The sequence below is a fragment of the Rutidosis leptorrhynchoides genome, chromosome 3 (assembly GCF_046630445.1).
Source record: "Rutidosis leptorrhynchoides isolate AG116_Rl617_1_P2 chromosome 3, CSIRO_AGI_Rlap_v1, whole genome shotgun sequence".
Classification (NCBI taxonomy): Eukaryota; Viridiplantae; Streptophyta; class Magnoliopsida; order Asterales; family Asteraceae; genus Rutidosis; species Rutidosis leptorrhynchoides.
In genome coordinates this window covers 441,012,299-441,034,762 of record NC_092335.1, presented here as the reverse complement: position 1 = coordinate 441,034,762, position 22,464 = coordinate 441,012,299, and the positions used below count along the sequence as shown (strand labels likewise).

Genomic DNA, 22,464 nt, shown 5'->3' with positions numbered 1-22,464 from the left:
TAATAATAATAATGATTGTTTTAAAATTGATTATTTGTAATTTTAATAATTATTATTATTAATTACAAATGCCTCTTTAATTTGTTTTAATTTTTTTTTTTTTGGTAAGCGAGGAAACCCTTTTATGAACGAGCACATTGGCTCCCCCATAGAAGGTAAAACCTCGGGTAATCAAGCCCCCCGAGCGCGAGACCTGGTACCGGGTAAATTGCGCATTATGCGCACCCTCTAGTCACACTCCCTTTTTGAACAATTTGGCATAGCCAAGAATTGAACCCGGGTGGTGTGCTTTATTGGGCAACTCGGTGGCCACTCAGGCAAGCCTGAATGGTGTGCAATATGAAGGTTGTAAATATGCTTCAAAGTTTGTACATGTATTCATGAGGTGTTTTGTAAAAAAGATTACACAATTTGTTTTAAAGTTTGTACATATGATCATTTTATTATAAGGTTGTACATAATGTTTCAAATATTGTACATATGGTCATGAAGGTGTTTTACTATAAGGTTGTACATAATGGTTCAAATATTGTACATATAGTCATGATGATGTTTTATCACAAGGTTGTACATAATACTTCATATATTATACAATGAACATGTTAATATTTTTATTAAATATAATTAATAATTTTAATGACATCATCATAAAGGGCTTAGAAATGTTTTCTTTTTTTTTTAATTTTTTTTAAACTTGATTAATTCTTATTTATGATATAATACTTTTAGAGATTTATATAATACTATAGATACAATATGTTTCAATTTAACTGGCTTTTTTTTTTTTTTTTTTGAATGTCTCAATTTAATTGATCACTTTCAATAATTGATATGGATAATAGAGTAAAGTTCTTTCATACTCTTACTTTTACATGTAAAAATAAATATGTAAAAAGAAAGGGGGTAAAAAATGAAAGTAAATAAAAAAATATAAAATGATAATAATTTTTCTTAAACCATTTGTTTTTTTGTCTATATAAAGTACTATTTATTATTTAATATGGGGTAATTTGTCATTTTGCTTCTTTTTTTTTGTCTTTATTAGGCTTTTCCTTTTTTCTTTTAAAAGATATTGTATTGTATTTCTTTTTTATTCAGATTTTATATTTTTTTCTTTCTCTTTTTTTTCCTAATATTTTGTTTTTTCCTTCTTGATAAAATTTTAAACTAAATTAAATTATTTAATAAAAGTTAAACCATATAAAAATGGGTAAACAATCGTGTGTATCGTATCAAGGTTCATATTCCTTTAACCTTTTTTTTCTTCATCTTATACCGTGTTTATTAAAGGATTTTTAATTATGAAAATGGCGTTCAATTTTTTCCTTTGCATTTTTTTCCCCCAAATATATAACGCATGCCCTTAGGTTTTTAACACTAAACTAGGTATATCAGATTTATTTTCGAGCCATCAGTGAATATGCAAAATCAAATGCAGTGTCTTTGATGCCATTTGATCACTTCTTTTATTATTGTAGTGTACATTAAATGTACTTGACATATTGGTATGATAATGATTTGTTTGGAAAATCATTTACAGTAACTTTTTTTTATAGAAAAAAGTCCTTTATTTTTGTCTTATATTAATGCTTATCAACAAAAGTTACAAACAGAACCCCAAGTTTTTATCTACACAGTGACGATATCACATATTTAATTAATGTGTAATATTATGAAAATTCCCAAAATATGATTCATTACACACAAAATCAAAAGTTTTTTTTTTTTTTTTGGAACCGTAAAATAAATGTATTAATTCGTACATTACTAATTTTAATTTGCATATACGATTAAAATGTTGTTTTGTACAATAATAGTGTAATGACAAAAATTTATAATGTACGGATCTCTCCTCTAAAAATAGACTGACACTAATGTCATATGAATATAATTTAAACAGAGTTATTATCCCACATCGTGTCACTAACATATTCTCCCGTACACTTAACCTTGATCCCATATAAGTAACCGATCAAGCCATCACTTGACTGACATTCTCCTATCTGAGTGGTACTTGGATTTGTATTCATGTTTGATACATATACGGAAAATGGAGAACTTGCCAGAAACGCTATATGTCAATCTAACGGGTGTACCTTCTCCTACCTCTGAACCTGACTCGGCTGCAAAAGAGCGTGCCAAAATCGAGCGCTACTTAAGATTGCTTAATCAGCCTATGCATAAAGAAGAAGCTCTTGCTCTATTAAACAAGGTATATGTATATGTACGCACGTTTTTATTGTATAAGTTTACTCTTAGATAAAGCATTTTTGAAGTTAAACTATCAAATGTTTTTTCTCCTTCATTCTTTAACTAATTATTGCTGCGAATTCAACTATTCAAAGGGATATATAATTTTATATATTGACATTTTCGACAAGTTATTTTTGTAACTTCAATTGTTCCCCGTAAATTTTTGTTAAGTAATTCTTTTAATCTCAAGAACATTCTCAATTTTTATCAACGAAAAATTTAAGGTTCTTTTTATATATAAGGTTAATTAAATTAATGCATGCCAAACATGAAATCTATTTGAGCCATCACTTATCAGAATCATGAAAATCTTTGTAACATTGAATAATAAGATATGCAATCTTTATTACAAAATGAATAAATTATAGTTGTTTAATTAGTTCTAGACGCGGACTGTTGTTGATACAAAAGATACGATTATTTTTTATTGAATGTCACAAATTAGGAGCGGCGAGTTGAAGACATGCCATTGCTACTGTGGAACGCCAAGAATGCATCCTTCATTCTACTCCAGGTACACCCATAGTTCGCTTGTAATAACATTACTCCGTATTTCATTAAAATATATGAAATAATACTAATAAATAAATGCATTTAAGAGATATTTCCGTATTTGGTATGTAATTCAACTTCTTTTGAAAAATAACCCCATTTAATTGTAACTAATTGGTTGAATTTTAATACTTTTGGATTTTTGTAGCAATTAATTAAATAACAAGGTATGATTTAGATGGCAAAGCTAAATAACTTTTGTATTTTCAATATAACTTTTACATTTTAAACACTGACATCTGGAACATGTCTCAAGTGTTTTTTTTCAAACTGTATTTCACTTTAACAAAACGTAAATAATCTTCGTTTTATCTAAAAAAAATTACTCATTATTTACCTTTTGCTAACATAATATGTATATAATCTACTCGAATCACATATACACACACCATGTAATAATGTTCTTAGAAGCTTGCTTTTAATATATTTTGTATAAATAATATTGTGATATTCCAATATATAATAACTTTATGGTTTTATATTTTTCTATCAATTCAATCAGAGATATAGCAATTTAAATTATATATATATATATATATATATATAGTGGTATGATCAAGAAGGAAGTAACCAATCGGGGGAAACGGGGGGAAGCAAAAACTTTTTGTTTTTGTTTTTTGAAATAACTTTGTTCACGAACATTATAGATGAGATGAAAATATAAACATTTAATAAAGACACTTTGTGATAAATGTTTTTATTTTGACGGAAAAACGCTCGAAGAAGTAATATATAACAATTATCGTGTTTTTCGAGCGTATGTTGAGGTTTTAGCTATTGGGGTTTAGATATTAGGGTTTATAGGGTTTAGATATTAGGGTTTAGAAATTTAGGGTTTAGGGTTTTGATTTAGGGTTTAGATTTAGGATTTAGATTGAGTTTTTAACACGAACGGTTTAGAGTTTAGGATTTAGGGTTTAGGGTTTGGTATTTTGAGTTTATGGAATAAACCCAAAACACCAAACCCTAAACCCTAAACTCTAAATCGGGCTAAATTTTACTTCACAAAACATCTTCACGAACAATATTATCTTGAATGTTATTTTTGTCGATCGTTTTCCCGCCTAAATAATAACATTCATCACGAAGTGTCTTTTCTAAATGTTCATATTTTCGTGTGATCTTGATGCCGGAAAAAAAAAATTCCAAAAAAAACGAAAAAAATTTTTTTGCTTCCCCCCGCTTCCCCCTGATTGGTTACTTCCCCATTGATCTTGCATATATATATATATATATATATATATATATATATATATATATATATAAAAGAATTAAATATTGATATTAGTAACTACTCCGTATGTTAAATACTGTAATAAAATAATAAAAAATTACTTTATATAGAACGAGAGAAGACCGGTGGTTGTTTTGTGTGTGAATGTGAGTTTGAGATTGTCGTTTGGTAGTTTAACTTTGTGGCATAATTGTAATTTTTTTTTTTAAAAAAGGCATAAACTTAATATGACATTTAATATTTAATATCCAATGTCATTTTAGTGTATGGTTTTGAAATCCTTTTATCGTTCACTTTTTTCTAAAAAAGGTAAAATTTTTGATGTCATATTGAGTTTTTAATTTATTTTTTGTTTAACACTTAGTCGTCTTTATTACTATTTTTTTTAAACCTTTACAAAATGAATGTATTTTTTTAGGGAAAAATACTTTCTTTTAAAAATCATTTTTAATATGTTTTCATAAAAGATTTGTATCATTTGTCAATTTGTGTATTGTTATAAGCTACTTAAACAATCTTTAATTTATTTAGCGCAACCATGTATTGTAGTAGACGGTTTTCTATACAACAATCTTAAAACTTTTAAAGTATTTTTTTAATCTTTTTTACCTTTCATGTAATATATTTCAAATTATATATATTCTAACGGTTTAATTGAAAATTAATTTTTAGTTACATATGTTAGGAGTAAAATAGTCTAATGGGAAGCATATATCTTTGTGATAATCATTGATATGATACTATAATTGTACACTATTACAAAACGTTTTATATATATACTGAAATTATTATAAGATTTTTAATTTTTACTATAAAAATACGCTTTTGGTTCTCCCTAGTAAAGATATAACTCAAAGATATTAAATAGATCATAATTTAGCGTCTAAGTGGCCGTCAAGTTTAGCCTAGACTGTGTGTATGTTTGGTAAAGATCTTTTTGGGGCTTCTATTTATTATAAAAAAAGTTTTATCTATTTTGTTTGGTTAAATAGGCAGAAAGCTTTTAGACTAAGGGATAAAACTAGAAGCTTCTAGAACTCGCGTTTGAGAACACACTCTTAGCTTTATGTTAATTTTACCGTTTTAACGGCTTCAACTACTCTGTCAAATATCTAAATTCATACGGAGTATTAAAAACTATCCGCTCACAGCTACCATCTACTAGTTGCTAGCTACCGCCATATCTACGGAGTAATAACTAACGGTTGTCGGCTAGTTTAACAAACATACCCCGTATATCGTTTGTGACTTTAGGTGACGATAAATTCATCAAATCTACTAATACACTCACTATAATTAGGCATTATTAGTTTGTATAGAACAAGCTTAGACCGCATATTTATCAAAACGTACACATACAGTTTACGCACTTGGTTAGTTATTACTTGTGCCTTTTCTGTTGAGCCAAATCTCTTCCATTTCATCTCTTCAATTTAATGAGATTTTGATTGTTTTTTAAATATATATTTGGTGAATAAGGAAAACAATGACAAAAATAAATGAAAACTGCAGGAAATTATAAGTGCATACAAGTTATTGTCACCTCCTCTACTCACTATGAAAGAAGCAACTAGAGTTTGCAACTCACTCGCTTTACTTCAGGTCATCAACATTACTATAATCTCTACTCTTTTTTTCTGGCCTTAATTTTTGGTCAAACTAAATCACTGGATTCAAATTCACTGGATACATATAGTGTAACATGTCCCTAAATATTTTCGATACTCCGACCCATTAAGACGTGAAATGACCCTTTGTAACGGTGATGAACAAATTTGAGGTTTGTGAAAAAATTTGGGAAAGAGGGGCCATATTGCAAAAAGTTGCGGGAATAGTTTTGCGAATGTTGTGTGATGTGGCAAGATACGATTGAGTGTTGGTTGAAAAGGCGGTGAAAATGTATAAAAAAGAGGGGAAAGGTGATGTCGGCCCCACATGTCTATGTTATTGAAGGGGTGGGGAACCGTAAACGCCCAACCACAACACCCAGAACAAGCATTAAGGGCGTTGTGGGGTGTCCAGTGTGGTAAGGAACTTCAAAATTATTTAAATTTTTTTCTTTCTTCCTTATATGTTTGTGTCGCAGGCAATGGCATCTCATCCTGACACCAGGTTGCCAATTGTGAAAGGTTAGTTCTATAATTTCATCATGATTTAATCTAAAAATGTTAGCAATAACCGATTATAACTAATTGGTCGCATTTTTTACTTATTTGTAGCGAAACTGCCTCTTTACATCTACCCTTTCATGAACACTACCGAAAAACGAACAAAGCATTTTGACTACTTACGCCTCACTAGCTTAGGCGTTATTGGTGCACTTGTGAAGGTACGATACTAATAAATCACTCACTCGGTTTTCTTAACTTAAAAAAAAGTAATAATAAATAAAAAAGTACGTCTTCTAAACCTTTTATTCTTACTATTGCACAGGTGGAAGATGATAACTCCCCTGAAATAATTCATTTTCTGTTGGAATCTGAAGTGATTCCTTTGTGCCTTCGCTGCATGGAAGTTGGCAGTGAACTTGCAAAGACGGTATGAAGTGATCTTTAGTAGAGGTGGCAATTTAGGCGAGTTATATAATGGGTTTGGGTTGGCCTGTAATACATTTATTTTGTGACATATACGTTAAAATATTATATATTTTGATGACACTAAATGCGACTACGAAATAAATAAACATAAACATTATTACAATAATTGTAACTAAAATGTATAAACTAGACAATTATCAGTACTTTCTTTCCGAGCCCTTTCAACCCAATTGAAAGCTAACTTATTGTTATTTATTCGTGTTCAATAACAAATTGTGTTATTGATATGGTATATGTATAGATATAGATTATTACCCAGAAAGCACCTAAATCAACAAATGGACCGGGCTATAGTAAACTAACCTAATCCTAATAATTTGAGATCAAAATAAGCAAAATAAACTAAATGTATTCAAATCTTCCATTAAATTAAACATGCAGGTGGCAGCATTTGTTATCAGTAAGATGCTAATGTACGATGAGGGGAAGCAATACTGTGGCACATTTCCTGAAAGACTTTATGCGGTGGCTAATATTTTGGCCAAAGTTATAGACCAGTTACCCGGTAAACCGCCAATGCAGTTGTTGAAGCATATCTTAAAATGCTTCAACCACCTGACTGAAGTGTCTAGGTTAGTCGGGTAAATTTTGACCCCTACACACCACATTTTTATACATTTTCATGTCAATTTTACCGACATTAAATATAATGTTCGTGTTATAACTCATTATGGTCAAATGAACAGGGCTAGTGATGCGTTGGAGAAATTTTATCCTGCTAAACTGAGAGATCCTGCATATCTCAACTTCGCTATTGTAAGACATTTATATAACAGAAACAAATACATGCATACATACGTATATATCTAAATTCAGGGGGGATATTTATGTTTTACTTTTTGTAGGATGAAGTGGCTGTTAGAGGACTCGCTGATCAAGTGCTTCAGAGTGTGATTGCTCACAGGCCAGCATCTATTACTGAGATGTTTCCGTAGTTAAACATCCATTTTAAAGAAGAATATTTATGTTTTTAAGAATATTTTAAATCGTGAAAGTAGTTTGTATTGACTCGGTGATTCTTAGACTTGGTTGAAAACTTGTGGTTGAAGTTGTTTGACTTTGAACATTTATATTTGCAATGATTTTCGAGTCACCAGTGAGTTTATTGACTAGGAAGTATTATAAGACAAGCTTATAGATCAAATTTAGAGAGAATTTAATACGTAGTAATAATCTTTACCATGAACTGCTCTTTTGCAAATGACAGCTCATTAGACTTCCACTTTACGATCACAAGGGTGAATAGATAAATGATGCAGGTAGAATTATGATTCAAGGCTCAAATCATGCAACAAGCCCAACAACTTTAAATGCTTATTTTGTAGATGTTCACTTTTGGCCTAAGCTAAGACCGTGATCCTGGAAGAATAGATGGACATTTTACATGTGACAACCCGGAAATTTTCAACCAAATTTAAACTTTATCTTTATATTATTCCGACACGATAAGCAAAATTTGTTAAGTTAAATCTCAAGAATTTTAAATTGTGTTCATACATTCATTATAACCTCGACCAAATTCCGACGATTCACGAACCGTTATATATAAATAAATATGTATATATATGTATATATATATATATATATATATATATATATATATATATATATATATATATTATTACTTGAGAATATTAATAAAGTATTAAACGTATAATACTTTACATGAACGTATTTGTTTCAATATGTTTATCGATGGAATTAGAAGATAATATCAAATGATTGATTTATCAGATACATTGTGATATGATTACGGGTCTATGTTATGAGGTCCACTGTGATTTAAGAAATCTATTCTTTTTGACAACATTCGGAAAATGGTAAAGTGATTTATAAGTAAGAACGTGGAGTGTAAATAACTTAGATGTTGGATATCGACAAGTTAAGTAACTCGACATTTTTTATTAAAATAATTTCATACATTTATTTAACCTTTGAACTTTATCGCATGCTTCACCAACAGACTGTAATTTAAAAACTTGAAATCTATTATGAATATATATGATTCTACTTTTCTAAAACGTTTTATGATATAACGATTTCCATTATTTTAACCTTTAAACAAAATGATTCTTAAATATATTTAGTTTTGGAAAACAAAATTATCATATTTATTTGATTTAGTTTCAAACGTACAAAAATGTTTTCAGTTTAAAAAGAACATTATTATTAAAACATATATAACTTTTATAAATATCTAGAACCACTTTTGACAACTCATTACTTAACCAGTATGATAAAGATAACGATATTTATATTAAATATATATAACGATTTAAATTAATATTATATATATTTATACGCATATTATACGTACATAGTTTTATACTTTTACTATACTTAAACTTTACATTTACTTTATTTTTACTTTACTTTAACTTTAATAATTCACTTTAATAATTCATACTTTAATAATTCACTTTAATAATTCATACTTTAATAATTCACTTTAATAATTCATACTTTAATAATTCACTTTAATAATTCAAAAATCTATTATAAATAGAATTCAATAGGTTTCATTATTTCATAGAAACTTGAAAATATTTTTCTCTAAACTCTCTCAATCGATTTACATATATATAATTACTCCGTATTGTTTCAAGATATTATTAGTATACATAAAATATTGCGACGGAGTGATGTCCGAGTGAATTCGAAATTGTTTTTCGAGCGGGATAGAGCTAAGAAAATTATGGGTTATAGCTATGAAGGTTATGGGTATGGTTCGGGAGTATTGCTCGTGAGTCAAACTAGTGTTTATCATCTCCGTTGCGTCTACGTACCTTTCCTGCTATATTGAATCTCAATATTGATACGTGAGTACTCATAATTTAACTTTTACATACTAATAGTGTATCCCTGACTAGTGCTCGAATATATAGGATTATGCATGTTTGTACTTTTAATATTGCCTTTAGTTAGGTTATGTTAAATCCTGAATTAGTTATATATGCGACTGCGATAAGGTATAAGATATGCATGTCGTTGGAAAGCTAGCGAAAAATTAAGAACTTTTCATTTACATATCGAATGATTTCGATGAACGGATTTGAAGTTATAGTCCATCGAATTTTTGTATTATTATTAAAAATGATTATTATTATCGTCGTTATTATCGTCGTTCTAGTTTTATCTTATTATTATTATTATTATTATTATTATTATTATTATTATTATTATTATTATTATTATTATTATTATTATTATTATTATTTTTTTTTTTTTTTTATTATTATTATTATTATTATTATTATTATTATTATTATCATTATTATTATTATTATTATTATTATTATTATTATTATTATCTTTATCAATAAAAGAATTTATCATTAAAAATTGTTATTTTTATTATTATTACTATCGTTATTATCGTTAAAGTTATAATTAGTATTATTATTATTATCCAATTATTATTATTATTGGTATTATTATTATTATTATTATCATTATTAATATATATATCATTATTTAAAAATGGTTATTGTTATTGTTATTATTATTATTACTATTACTATATTATCATTAAGATAATTATTAGTATTATCGTTAATAATGTTATAGTAACTATCATTATTAATATTAGTGTAATTAAAACAAATATTTGTAACACCTAATTATTTTGATTACTATTATTATCATTATTATGAACACGATATAAAAGACGATTAAAAGCTATTAAACGAAATGATTAGAAAATAATGAGTAAGAGTATCATGACGAAATTAAAATATTATAAGATATTGATTTAGATAAAATTATCGTTCTTATTATTTTTATCATTACTATTATTATTAAAAGTGTCGTTAGTATTAAAACTATCATTTTAACAAAAATTGTTATTTTAATAGAAATATCATTGTTACTATAAAATATCATTATTATTATTATTTTAAATAGAATTATTATTTTAAAGATAATATTAAAAATTATCGTAAATATTAAAGTTATCATAATTAGAATTATCGTTTTATCATAATGTCATCTTAGTAATTATAAATATTGATATTTTTATAATAATAATTATTATTATAAAATAATACAACTTTTACTTACTATCATTATAGATATTATTTAATCAAATAAATATGTAATACAAACATATTTTACTACGTGTAATAACTTACTTTAATAATACATATCATATTATCTTTATGATATTAAATGAACCCTATAAATTTTATTACTTAATATATATAAAAGTATATTTTATTATATAAATTTAATATAAAATTTTATTTATTAATAAATAAATTATATTAGTTACTCTAATAAATCTTTTAAAAATATTTAAAAATATAAAATGACGATATTTAAACTATATATTAATCATGTATAGACTTTTGAAAATTATTTTGAGTCAAATTTACTTTTGTTGACTTTTGCATACTAGTCTCGAGCATTAGGATTGTGGTACACTATGACTTGACCTAATTTGTTAGACAAATATTGACCAACACATAAATATATATAATTAATTTAGGTTCGTGAATCCGAGGCCAACCTTGCACTTGCTCAATGACGTTATATGTATTTTTACTACGAAATACAGTATGGTGAGTTTCATTGATCCCCTTTTACTCTTTACATTTTTGGGGCTGAGAATACATGCAAATGCTTTAGTAACTGTTTTACAATAATTATATGCGTGAGTTTCATTTGCCTTTTTACCCTTTATATTTTTGGGACTGAGAATACATGCGCTTTTATAAATGTTTGACGAAATAGACACAAGTAATTGAAACTACATTCTATGGTTGAATTATCGAAATCGAATATGCCCCTTTTTATTAAAGTCTGGTAATCTAAGAATTAGGGAACAGACACTCTAATTGACGCGAATCCTAAAGATAGATCTATTGGGCCTAACAAACCCCATCCAAAGTACCGGATGCTTTAGTACTTCAAAATTTATATCATGTCCGAAGGAGGATCCCGGAATGATAGGGGATATTCTTATATGTATCTAGTTAATGTCGGTTACTAGGTGTTCACCATATGAATGATTATTTTTGTCTCTAAGCATGGGACGTATATTTATGAGAATTGGAAATGAAATTCTTGTGGTCTATTAAAATGATGGAAATAAATGATTATGATAAACTAATGAACTCACCAACCTTTTGGTTGACACTTTAAAGCATGTTTATTCTCAGGTGTTAAAGAAATCTTCCGCTGTGCATTTGCTCATTTTAAAGATATTACTTGGAGTCTTTCATAGCATATTTCGAAGAACGTTGCATTCGAGTCATTGAGTTCATCAAAGATTATTATTAAATCAATTTATAGTTGGATAGTGGATATTATGAAATGGTACGCATGCCTGTCAATTTTCGATGTAAAGAAAGATTGTCTTTTAAAAACGAATGCAATGTTTGTAAAATGTATCATATAGAGGTCAAATACCTCGCAATGTAATCAACTATTGTGAATCGTTTATAATGTATATGAACGGGTCCTTTCAGTTGGTATCAGAGCGGTGGTCTTAGCGAACCAGGTCTGCATTAGTGTGTCTAACTGATAAGTCGATAGGATGCATTAGTGAGTCTGGACTTCGACCGTGTCTGCATGTCAAAAGTTTTGCTTATCATTTTGTATCAAAAATTAACTACTTATCATCCTCAGGAAATTACCTGCTTATCATTTTTAGTCTAAGACACGTCTTGCTGCATTGATTGCATGAATAGTGTATAGACAAAAATTCATATCTTAGCATATCTGCTAAATCATATCTTATCGTATCTGTTACTTTAAACTTTGCCTGACATATCCCGCAAAGTCCTCCGTAATCTACGAAATCTTTTGATCTATATATATATATATATATATATATATATATATATATATATATATATATATGTATATTATGTAATTAGAATACCATCCGTTAGCCAAAATCATTTCATATCGAAAAAAAAAATCCTTTATCCAATCGTACGAAATAGAATTCGTCATCAGTTCAAGTCACTCAGATTCCGAAATGGAATCCCATTCAAGCTCCGAAAGCAGTGTGACCGGAATAGATCAACCAATCAGTCATCACCTATTCTGGATGAATTGGGGATGGGTTCGTAGCCTCCTTAATCATTGGAGACAAGAAGAAGGTGATCCCTTCCATCCACCACATTGCCCTCTTGACGAAGAACCTGAAGCACTTACCAGCGAACCTGTCCGAAACACCATTTTCTCACTCATTTCCAGAGTATCTCGTCACGATTATATATTACATCAAATTCTAGATTTTATTTATCCGCTCGTCCGAACCGACAACCACCCCGGTGTAATAGAAGAAGTCAACGAGCTTCGCGCTCGGGTAGTGACTTTGGAGAATATGGTGCAGAGATTACAAACACCAGCAGCAGCACCAGCAGCATAACCAGTACCACCATCATCAATGCCAACAGTACCATTACCACCTCCAACCACAACCACATCATAAACCTCAACTTCACAATCTGTCCCACGAGCATCAACGTCATACGCACCATGGATACCAAGGAGTACCAACAACAATAACTGGCGAAGTATTAATTCATAACTTCATTGGAGAAACATTCTGCGGCGATTATGTAATCTCTAAAGTTTTAGAGATTATCTAATCTAGCCCTAACCATAAATCAGTTAAGCAAACCAAAATGATAGAAGGAAGAGTAGAAACCCTGACAAAAATGGTGTGTGATTAATAAGCTAAACTTGTTTTACCAACAGCATCAACAGTATCGTCTGCGTCATTAGCATCGTCAGTACAGTCAACATAAGAATCAAGAACACCTATAATATCACAAACTCCGTCAGTTCAAGAATCACTGTGGACATCACTACGAATCAATAACGCGTATATTGCATCAACGAGTTACGAAGAGTTAACTCATTCCCTCTGAAGAAATTATATGTATATTTTATATATATATATATATATATATATATATATATATATATATATATATATATATATATATATATATATATATATATATATATATATTTTGAAATAAAAATAAATCTTTCCATGCTAAGCTATTGTGTGTGAATCTTAACTACTCGGTTAATTCATATTACAAATATGTAATAATGTACGTCCTTCGCCCGCAACTTAACCATCGTTAACTACAATCTCTGTTTTAATTCAATAAATTCCATCTCATAATAAATCAAGTATATTATTCAAATATATGTTTGATTTTACACTTTCATCATCGATGTACTCGAAACTTTTCAAATAACATCATTCGTACTTTGCGAAATTCACAAGAATTCCACGAACCGAACATCATACATCAACAAATAACGAAGTATTGATTAATAATTTCAATATCATTAAAGAAATACTCCGTAAAAGTTATGTAATTTTTTAAAGCCTTTAGGGATTATTCAATTGTAGTTTCAACCGTAAATCAAATGAGTTTAATTTAACATTAACTCATTAAATCTATGTTACATCTAAAGAAAATATACATATATATATTTTCATAAAGACTGTAATAAAATTCTTTTGTACAAAATATTAATTGTGAAATTTTTTTTTAACGGGTAGGTAATACCCGAGAGATATATAAATTCACAATTAATATGTTACATTCTTCGAATCTGATTCAGCAAATCATCCATTATACTCCCTACTTTCACAACAATATACATTCTTTTATAGAAATCAAAACAACCATACTCATTCAAAATTTAATTACATATTATGATTTTGAAATCTCAGAATTCAACTCGAGATATGACCAAAATCATCACTCTTAGATCGTTACATCTTTCACAAGCTATACTTTGACTTCAAAACTGTGTTAGAACATCATATGTATATTAACGATTACAATCTGTGTTCAAAACCCTTCGAAATTTCTGAAGACACTTCAAATAATGAAAAATTGAGATGATGATCCAACCACATATTAACCACAGTCTTGCATCTGAAAAGCTCTCGAAATCAGAGTCATAATTTAACACGTATTCATGTCATACCCTTTGGCATTTATTAGCAAAAATAACTTTACGATTCCTTTTCAAATTAGTCAGTTTTGTCACAGCTCCAACAAGTCAACTTCGACTTTTTAGTTGAAACAGTATTATTATAATCTTGATATAGACGTTTCCCTTTCGTCATCGTGACCGGAGAACATTTTATGTCTCACCACATTAGAAATGAACTTACCAACAACTTCACTGATCTTTGACTTTCCGAGTCATTATATGTATCGAAACCCCATCATTTACTCATTCGTATCTTGTAACAAGAATTGTCATGCCAATTACTGGGAATCAGCAATCAGTATTTTGAAATCTTGCAGCATGTCTCCGCCAACGGTTATAGGTGTATATATAACGTCTATCTCCTAGACTTATATACTTTGAATGTGAAGTTTTTGAAAAACACCCTAAACTGCGAACTAGTTCTCCGAAGTTTGGAAAATGCTGATGAAGCAGCAAAAACTTTAAACGACCTTAACAGTCAAAAGTTTGATAATAAAGGATAGTGTGTTGGAAAAGCTCAGAAAAAGAGAAGGTTTGGAACTGGAAAACGGATTAAGCAAACCATGAAGGAGGCTATGGACAAATCACAAAGACTAAACCTGCATTCAAAGAATCCAAATGATTCAGTGTCTGCTGAAATTATTATCAAATACCTTACTCCTGACTCTAAACTCTTGTGAATAATATTCTTCATAATTTTCTGATCTTAGATATTCTAAGATATCATCATATCTTTCATTATAAATATCTTCAATGTTTCTGAAGATATCTTCATAACTATTGTTATTCGAAATCATTTATCTCTTTGTGCTATCTGTGTTACATCATAAAAGAAACTATTTTAGTTTCTAAATTCTGAAAAATTCGAATTTAAAATATGTATACTATTGAAGTAGTGTTGGGAACTGAAGCATGAGTTAGTATAATATAATGACACTTGATCAACGTGATTATATTACAGTAAGTCATGCTGAGTTTTTAAATGGAACGTGATGTGTCACACCCCCAGTTAGGGCCTGGGTGAAATGTGACTTAATATCAAATCAACCAACATATTATAATATACGAGAACAATACTAAATGATAAAACAAACTTTATTGAGCACGCAGCGGAAAATGAAACGTAGTTACAATGATAGGAATAACAATAATGGAAATGTTCACATGCAGAAGTAATAAATGCGATATCTCTTGATCCTATGTCCAAGTAGCATCACATAAGCAGTAAGTATAAGAGCTTGAATCAAACAGCACCTGAGACAAAACATGCTAAAGTGTCAACCAAAAGGTTGAGTGAAGTTCATAGGTTTAACAAATAAGTTTGACCGTTTGTTTTAGACCACAAGATTTAATTTGTAAGGTTGATCTCCCGCAGGATCAAAAAGTTATGCCAGTGCGTGATATTTAGACTAAACGTTCAAGTTTGCCCCATGACAGGTTAGTTCTACTTGTCGGTTTAATTTCATTATCAAGCAATACAAAGATAACATCAAATGTATCGGGGACGTTACTCCCGATAGGCCTACCCCCAATAACTAAGCATGCCGCAGCACCTAAAAATATCACTGTAGGGACTTAGTCGGACATAGCCGGGTATAGCATAGTTTTAGTTGGTACTTGTGTCTAAATTGTAAATAGTAAAAGCAGCATGTGTCTCACCCCAATAAGTATAAAAAGTAAATTGAGCTCAAGTAAAGTGGGGCTATAAAAATCACCTTAGTAATTCGATGAAGTAAGGTAGTCCTTAAAGAGAATGTATGGATGATCGAAGCACAAGATAAGTCAACCTAAGAATAAGTTGAGAATAGTTTAGATGTTTTGCCCGTATGAAGATAAGTTTAAGTATTTTCGTGTGTAGTAAGTTTAAAGATTGTTTATCGTTTTGGAAAGGCTTTTGCATATTAGACAAGCTTCCAATCTACCCACTTTCAATTTAAAATGGACTTTTCAGGTCATTAGGTTTCTGAGCACTAGGATCCGTTAAATTGGTCAATCCAGACCCTCCACCTAAGACTTTCGAGCTTCCATCCACATCGAGAAAGTTTAAGATCTATACAAGTCTAATATACCGATCCAATATGTTTTTAGGTGTGTATAGGAATACAACACTTTAGTTATTTTACTTATAAGTGTTTCAATGTATATAAATATTATATATATGTAAGGATACATATATATATTTATTTTAAATTTTGTTTTAGATCAATAATAGCATCAATTAATTATCTAATAATATTAACAAGTGTAATATTGATTTAATATCAGTAGGTAATATGTATAAAACATAATAAAATTTTTATACACATTAATATTAAGTTTTGTGTATTAAATAACACTTTTTATTATTGTTTTAATAGCTAAAATGTAAATAAATAGGTAAACAAATTAAACATCACATTTTATATTTTTCTTATGTTCTACTGATCAAAATAAACTTAAGAAAAATTTATAGATTTTTGTTATGGTGTTTAAGTATTTATTTTCTATTTTCCTTTCGGTTTGTAATAATACAAAGTTTATAAAGAATTAATTATTAAATGAACCAAATTAATTCAACCAATATTTTTTCTATGCTTATAATGTTACAACAAAGTCAGAAAAATTATTTATACATTTATATAAATAGTTTAACTATTTAATCATACTATTGTGTAGTTTTTAGTTTTAAAAAATTAAATAGAAATACATAACCATTAATTCTACAAATATTTTTATAACTTTATTAATAGTTATTAAGTAGTTTTTAATAGTTATCATGGTTAAAAACCTGCTGTAACATGTAATTTCATTTTATTATAAAAAACAGTTTAATCGGGTACTGTAGCGTTTTCAGAAGAAAATTCAAATTAAATATTAAACATGCGAATTTAATTATAAAAAAAATTTATAATTACCCTTACATATGATATAGCAAGCGACTAAAATAAAATTTTACAAAAAAATTCGTTTACTATTTAATAAAAATCATTTATGTATTTCGGTTTATAAAAAAAATCAGTTTTTGATTTTTAATAAATACTATTCCGACTTTATAATTCATGAAAGTAATTTTTATAGACATTAGGATACTTAACACTAATTATCATGTATTTACATTTTTTATTAAAATTAATTTCGTATTTAATTAGTTTTTAACATAAAAACTAGCATAAAACTATATAAAAACTTAATAAAAACTATATAAATTAATTAGGGGACTTACAAAAAAATAGTTGCTGAGACTTGGAAGAGTTTCTTTCAAGTTGAGAGTGTGTTTTGAGGTGTGAGTTGAAATGAAACAAATGGGTGCTATTTATAGTGAAAATAAAGTTGATAAAATGAGTTTTATAATTTTTTTTTTTTTAGTCAACAATAGGTGGTACTAGTTTATACCTTATTTTTAGTCAACATAAGGATGTAATGGTTTAAGATTCTTTAGTCTCATTATTATTACTATTATTATTTTTACATTTACTACATTGATAAGTATTATTTTCTTTTTACTAATTCATGACTTGTATATATTTAGTTCCCAATTGTTTTATTATTTATATAAATGTCACTTTTTATTTATTACTTACAGGTTATTAGTTATAATATTACATAAATGCATAAATTTTAATTAGTAGCGAGTGTCGACTAACAGTTTATTATTTTCATCTTTTATTAACTTGTCAATTATTGCACAAAGTTAATTAATATGTTTTCTAACTCTTAACACTTAACAATTGTTGATTAAAGTTTGATCATTAAGTTTTAATTATATTGTTTGGGCATTTAATATTGAAAAAATATAGAATGGAAAAATGAGGGTCGTTATAGTACCTCCCCGTTATTGAAAACTTCGTCCCGAAGTTTTTAGGTAGTTTTCTCGTTTGCATCAGCAGTTGAGAAGAGATGGGGATATTTCCGTTTCATATGGTCTTTGCGTTCCCAGGTATATTCGGGGCCTCTACGCGAATTCCACCGGACTTTAACGATAGGTATATTGCTTTTACGCGTTTGTTTGACCTCTCCTTCCATGATTTCTATAGGTTCTTCAACGAAGTGCATTTGCTCATCAATGCGGACATCATCCAGAGGAATAACGAGTGTGTCATCGGCAAGACACCGTTTAAGATTTGAGACATGAAACACATCATGTACTTGACTAAGTTCGGTTGGCAGTTCTAATCGGTATGCCACGGGACCGACTCTTTCAGTGATTGTGAATGGTCCAACATATCGTGGACTGAGTTTACTTCGCTTACCGAAGCGGACAACACCTTTCCAAGGGGATACTTTCAACATGACTTTATCTCCAACTTGGTATTCGATGTCTTTTCGTTTCTTATTGGCATAGCTTTTCTGTCGGCTACGGGCAGTTTCTAAACGTTGCTTGATTTGAACGATCTTTTCGGTAGTTTCGTGAATAATTTCAGGACCAGTTAAATGTCTGTCCTCAAGTTCATCCCAACACAAAGGGGATCTACACTTCCGTCCATATAAAGCTTCAAAAGGTGCAGCCTTAATGCTGGAGTGATAACTGTTATTATAAGAAAATTCAACCAAAGGTAGATGTCTATCCCATCCTTTGCCGAAATCGATTGCACAAGCACGTAGCATATCCTCCATAGTTTGAATGGTTCGTTCACTTTGACCATCGGTTTGCGGATGATAAGCTGTACTCATGTCGAGTTGAGTTCCAAGAGCAGATTGTAAAGTTTTCCAAAATCTAGAAACAAATCGACTATCGCGATCAGAAATGATCGAGATAGGAAAACCATGACGTGAGACGATTTCTTTAATATAAAGCTGTGCTAATCTCTCCATCTTGTCGGTTTCCTTGATCGGTATGAAATGTGCAGATTTAGTAAGACGATCAACTACGACCCAAATAGTATTGTTACCGTTCGAAGTCTTAGGTAACTTAGTAACGAAGTCCATAGTGATACCTTCCCACTTCCACTGCGGAATGTCGGGTTGTGTCAACAGACCAGAAGGCTTTTGATGTTCGGCCTTGACTTTCAAACAAGTGAGACACTTACTAACATAAGTAGCAATATCGGCTTTCATGTTAGGCCACCAGTAGAATTCCTTCACATCGTGATACATCTTACTGGAACCGGGATGGATAGAATATCTAGTCTTATGTGCTTCATCCAAGACTAGTTCGCGAAGATTACCAAAACGAGGAACCCAGATTCTATTGCCAAAGTACCGTGTACCATTAGCTTTCACTTGAAGTTGGTTCTCAAAACCAATAGGTCCTTCACCTTCGATAATTGTCGGTCTAATAGCTTCCAATTGAGCTTCACAGATTCGTGAAATAAGATTCGATTTGATTTTTAGGTTTAAAGCACGAACACGTTTAATATTGTCTTTTCGACTAAGGGCATCGGCAACTACATTCGCCTTGCCAGGATGATATTTCAGCTCACAATAATAATCGTTCAATGTCTCGAGCCATCGACTTTGCCTCATATTCAGCTGTTTTTGATCAAAGATGTGTCGAAGACTTTTATGGTCAGTGTACACCGTAAAGTGATTACCATAGAGATAATGTCTCCATATCTTTAATGAAAATACCACGGCACCTAACTCTAGGTCATGTGTGGTATAGTTTACTTCATGTTTCTTCAACTGTCTAGATGCATAGGCGATAACCTTCTCTCGTTGCATTAAAACACAACCAAAGCCATGCTTTGAGGCATCGCAGTAAACAACAAAGTCGTCGGTACCTTCAGGTAAAGAAAGAATCGGGGCTGTGGTCAACTTCTCCTTCAGAATGTTGAAAGCAGATTCCTGTTCTTCGGACCACTCAAATTTCTTCCCTTTTTGAGTCAGCTTTGTAAGAGGTTTGGCAATGAGAGAAAAATCTTTTATAAACCTTCGATAGTAACCGGCAAGTCCCAAAAATTGACGAATATGCTTTGCAGTCTTTGGTATCTCCCAGTTCTGAATAGCAGTAATCTTAGCTGGATCGACATGTATTCCATTTCTATCAACAACATGTCCGAGAAATTGTACGGTTTTGAGCCAAAACTCGCACTTAGAAAATTTAGCATAAAGTTGTTCCTTTCGTAAGAGTTCAAGAATCATGCGCAAATGTTGCTCATGCTCTTTCTCATTCTTCGAATAGATCAAGATGTCGTCAATGAATACGATGACAAATTTGTCAAGATACGGTTTACAAACACGATTCATGAGGTCCATGAACACGGCAGGAGCATTAGTTAAACCAAAAGGCATGACACAGAATTCATAGTGCCCATAACGAGTGCGAAAAGCAGTCTTAGGAATATCGGATTCCTTGACCTTGAGTTGGTGATAACCGGATCTTAAATCAATCTTTGAATAAACACTTGACCCTTGAAGTTGGTCAAATAGATCATCAATACGTGGCAACGGATAACGGTTCTTGATAGTAAGCTTGTTAAGTTCGCGGTAATCAATGCACATCCTTAATGTACCATCCTTCTTTTTAACAAACAGAATAGGAGCTCCCCAAGGGGACGAGCTTGGACGAATGAAACCTTTATCCAATAGTTCTTGGAGTTGGTTGGATAATTCCTTCATTTCGGAAGGTGCTAAACGGTATGGTGCTTTAGCAACAGGAGCAGCACCAGGAGTTAAATCAATTTGGAATTCAACTTGTCGAGGAGGTGGAATACCCGGAAGATCTTCGGGAAACACATCGGGAAAGTCTTTAACTACTGGTACATCTTCAATTCGCTTCTCTTTCGATTCAATCAGATTAACGTGGGCTAGAATAGCTGGATAACCTTTCATAAGGTATTTGCGGGTTTTAATACAGGAGATAATATTGAGATTGGAACCACTCTTTTCACCTTGGATAATAAGAGTCTCTCCATTTCCTAATGGAACATGAACGGTTTTATCGTAACACATGATCGCAGCTCTTAATGGACGTAACCAATCCATTCCAACTACGACATCGAAACTTCCTAGCTCGACCGGCAAAAGGTCTATCTTAAATTCTTTGCTGGCTAAGATTAGGTTGCAGTTTTTATAAATTTTATCAACTTTCATGATCTTTCCATTGGCTACTTCTACTAATCGTTTAGTTTCTAAGGGTTGAGGCTTTTCAGTAAATAGGGTACAAAATTCATTAGATACGTAACTTCGGTCGGCACCAGTATCGAATAAAATAGTTGCGTAGCAATTATTGACGAGATACGTACCCGTGATGACCTCATCTTCATCTCGGGCTTCAGCAGCAGTAATAACAAATGCACGACCCTTTGCAGCAGTAGTATTGGCTCCAGTAGCAGGATTATCTCTCTTCTTAGGGCAATTTGGACTAATGTGTCCCTTTTCCCCACAAGTATAACAAGTAGGAGGAGCTTTGGCAGGAACAATAGATTTATTCTTTGGAGGAGTCCTACACGTCTTAGCTACGTGTCCCACTTTCTTACACAACGAACAAGTGGCAGTGCACTGCCCCGGGTGATTCCTTTCACAACGAACACAAAAAGGATAAGTGCCCTTATAATTCGTCCTTGTACTATCCATAAGCTTTTTACTAACATTCTGAGTTGAACCTTGAGACGGCTCAAACTTCCTCTTACCATCATTACCCTTGGTTTCAACTTGCTTATTGGCCGACGCCCTTCTTCTCTTGGCCAACATGAGATTTTGTGCCATGAGAATCACAGCATCCAAAGTAACCTTCTCAGCAGCAATAACATTCCCTTGAACATCCTCGGGAAGACCTTCAATATACCGCTCAATTCTTCTAGCTTCAGTAGGAAACATTTCAGGACATAGAGTAGAAAGCTCCAGATAACGATTGGTATAATTCTCAATGTCAGTACCCTTGACCCTGAGTTCCCAGAACTCAGCTTCAAGCTTCTGAACTTGACTCCT

General features: G+C 30.6%; 1 protein-coding gene across 1 annotated transcript; it reads left to right on the top strand.

Moving 5' to 3' along the window:
• The first annotated feature begins 2,050 nt into the window (after window positions 1-2,050).
• Window positions 2,051-7,571, top strand: LOC139901515 (cell differentiation protein rcd1-like). Its single transcript, XM_071884217.1, has 9 exons — window positions 2,051-2,212; window positions 2,699-2,767; window positions 5,552-5,641; window positions 6,126-6,168; window positions 6,259-6,368; window positions 6,473-6,577; window positions 7,018-7,208; window positions 7,323-7,392; window positions 7,482-7,571. The coding sequence occupies exons 1-9, from the start codon at window positions 2,051-2,053 to the stop codon at window positions 7,569-7,571; spliced, it is 930 nt and encodes a 309-aa protein (XP_071740318.1).
• Window positions 7,572-22,464: the final 14,893 nt, after the last annotated feature.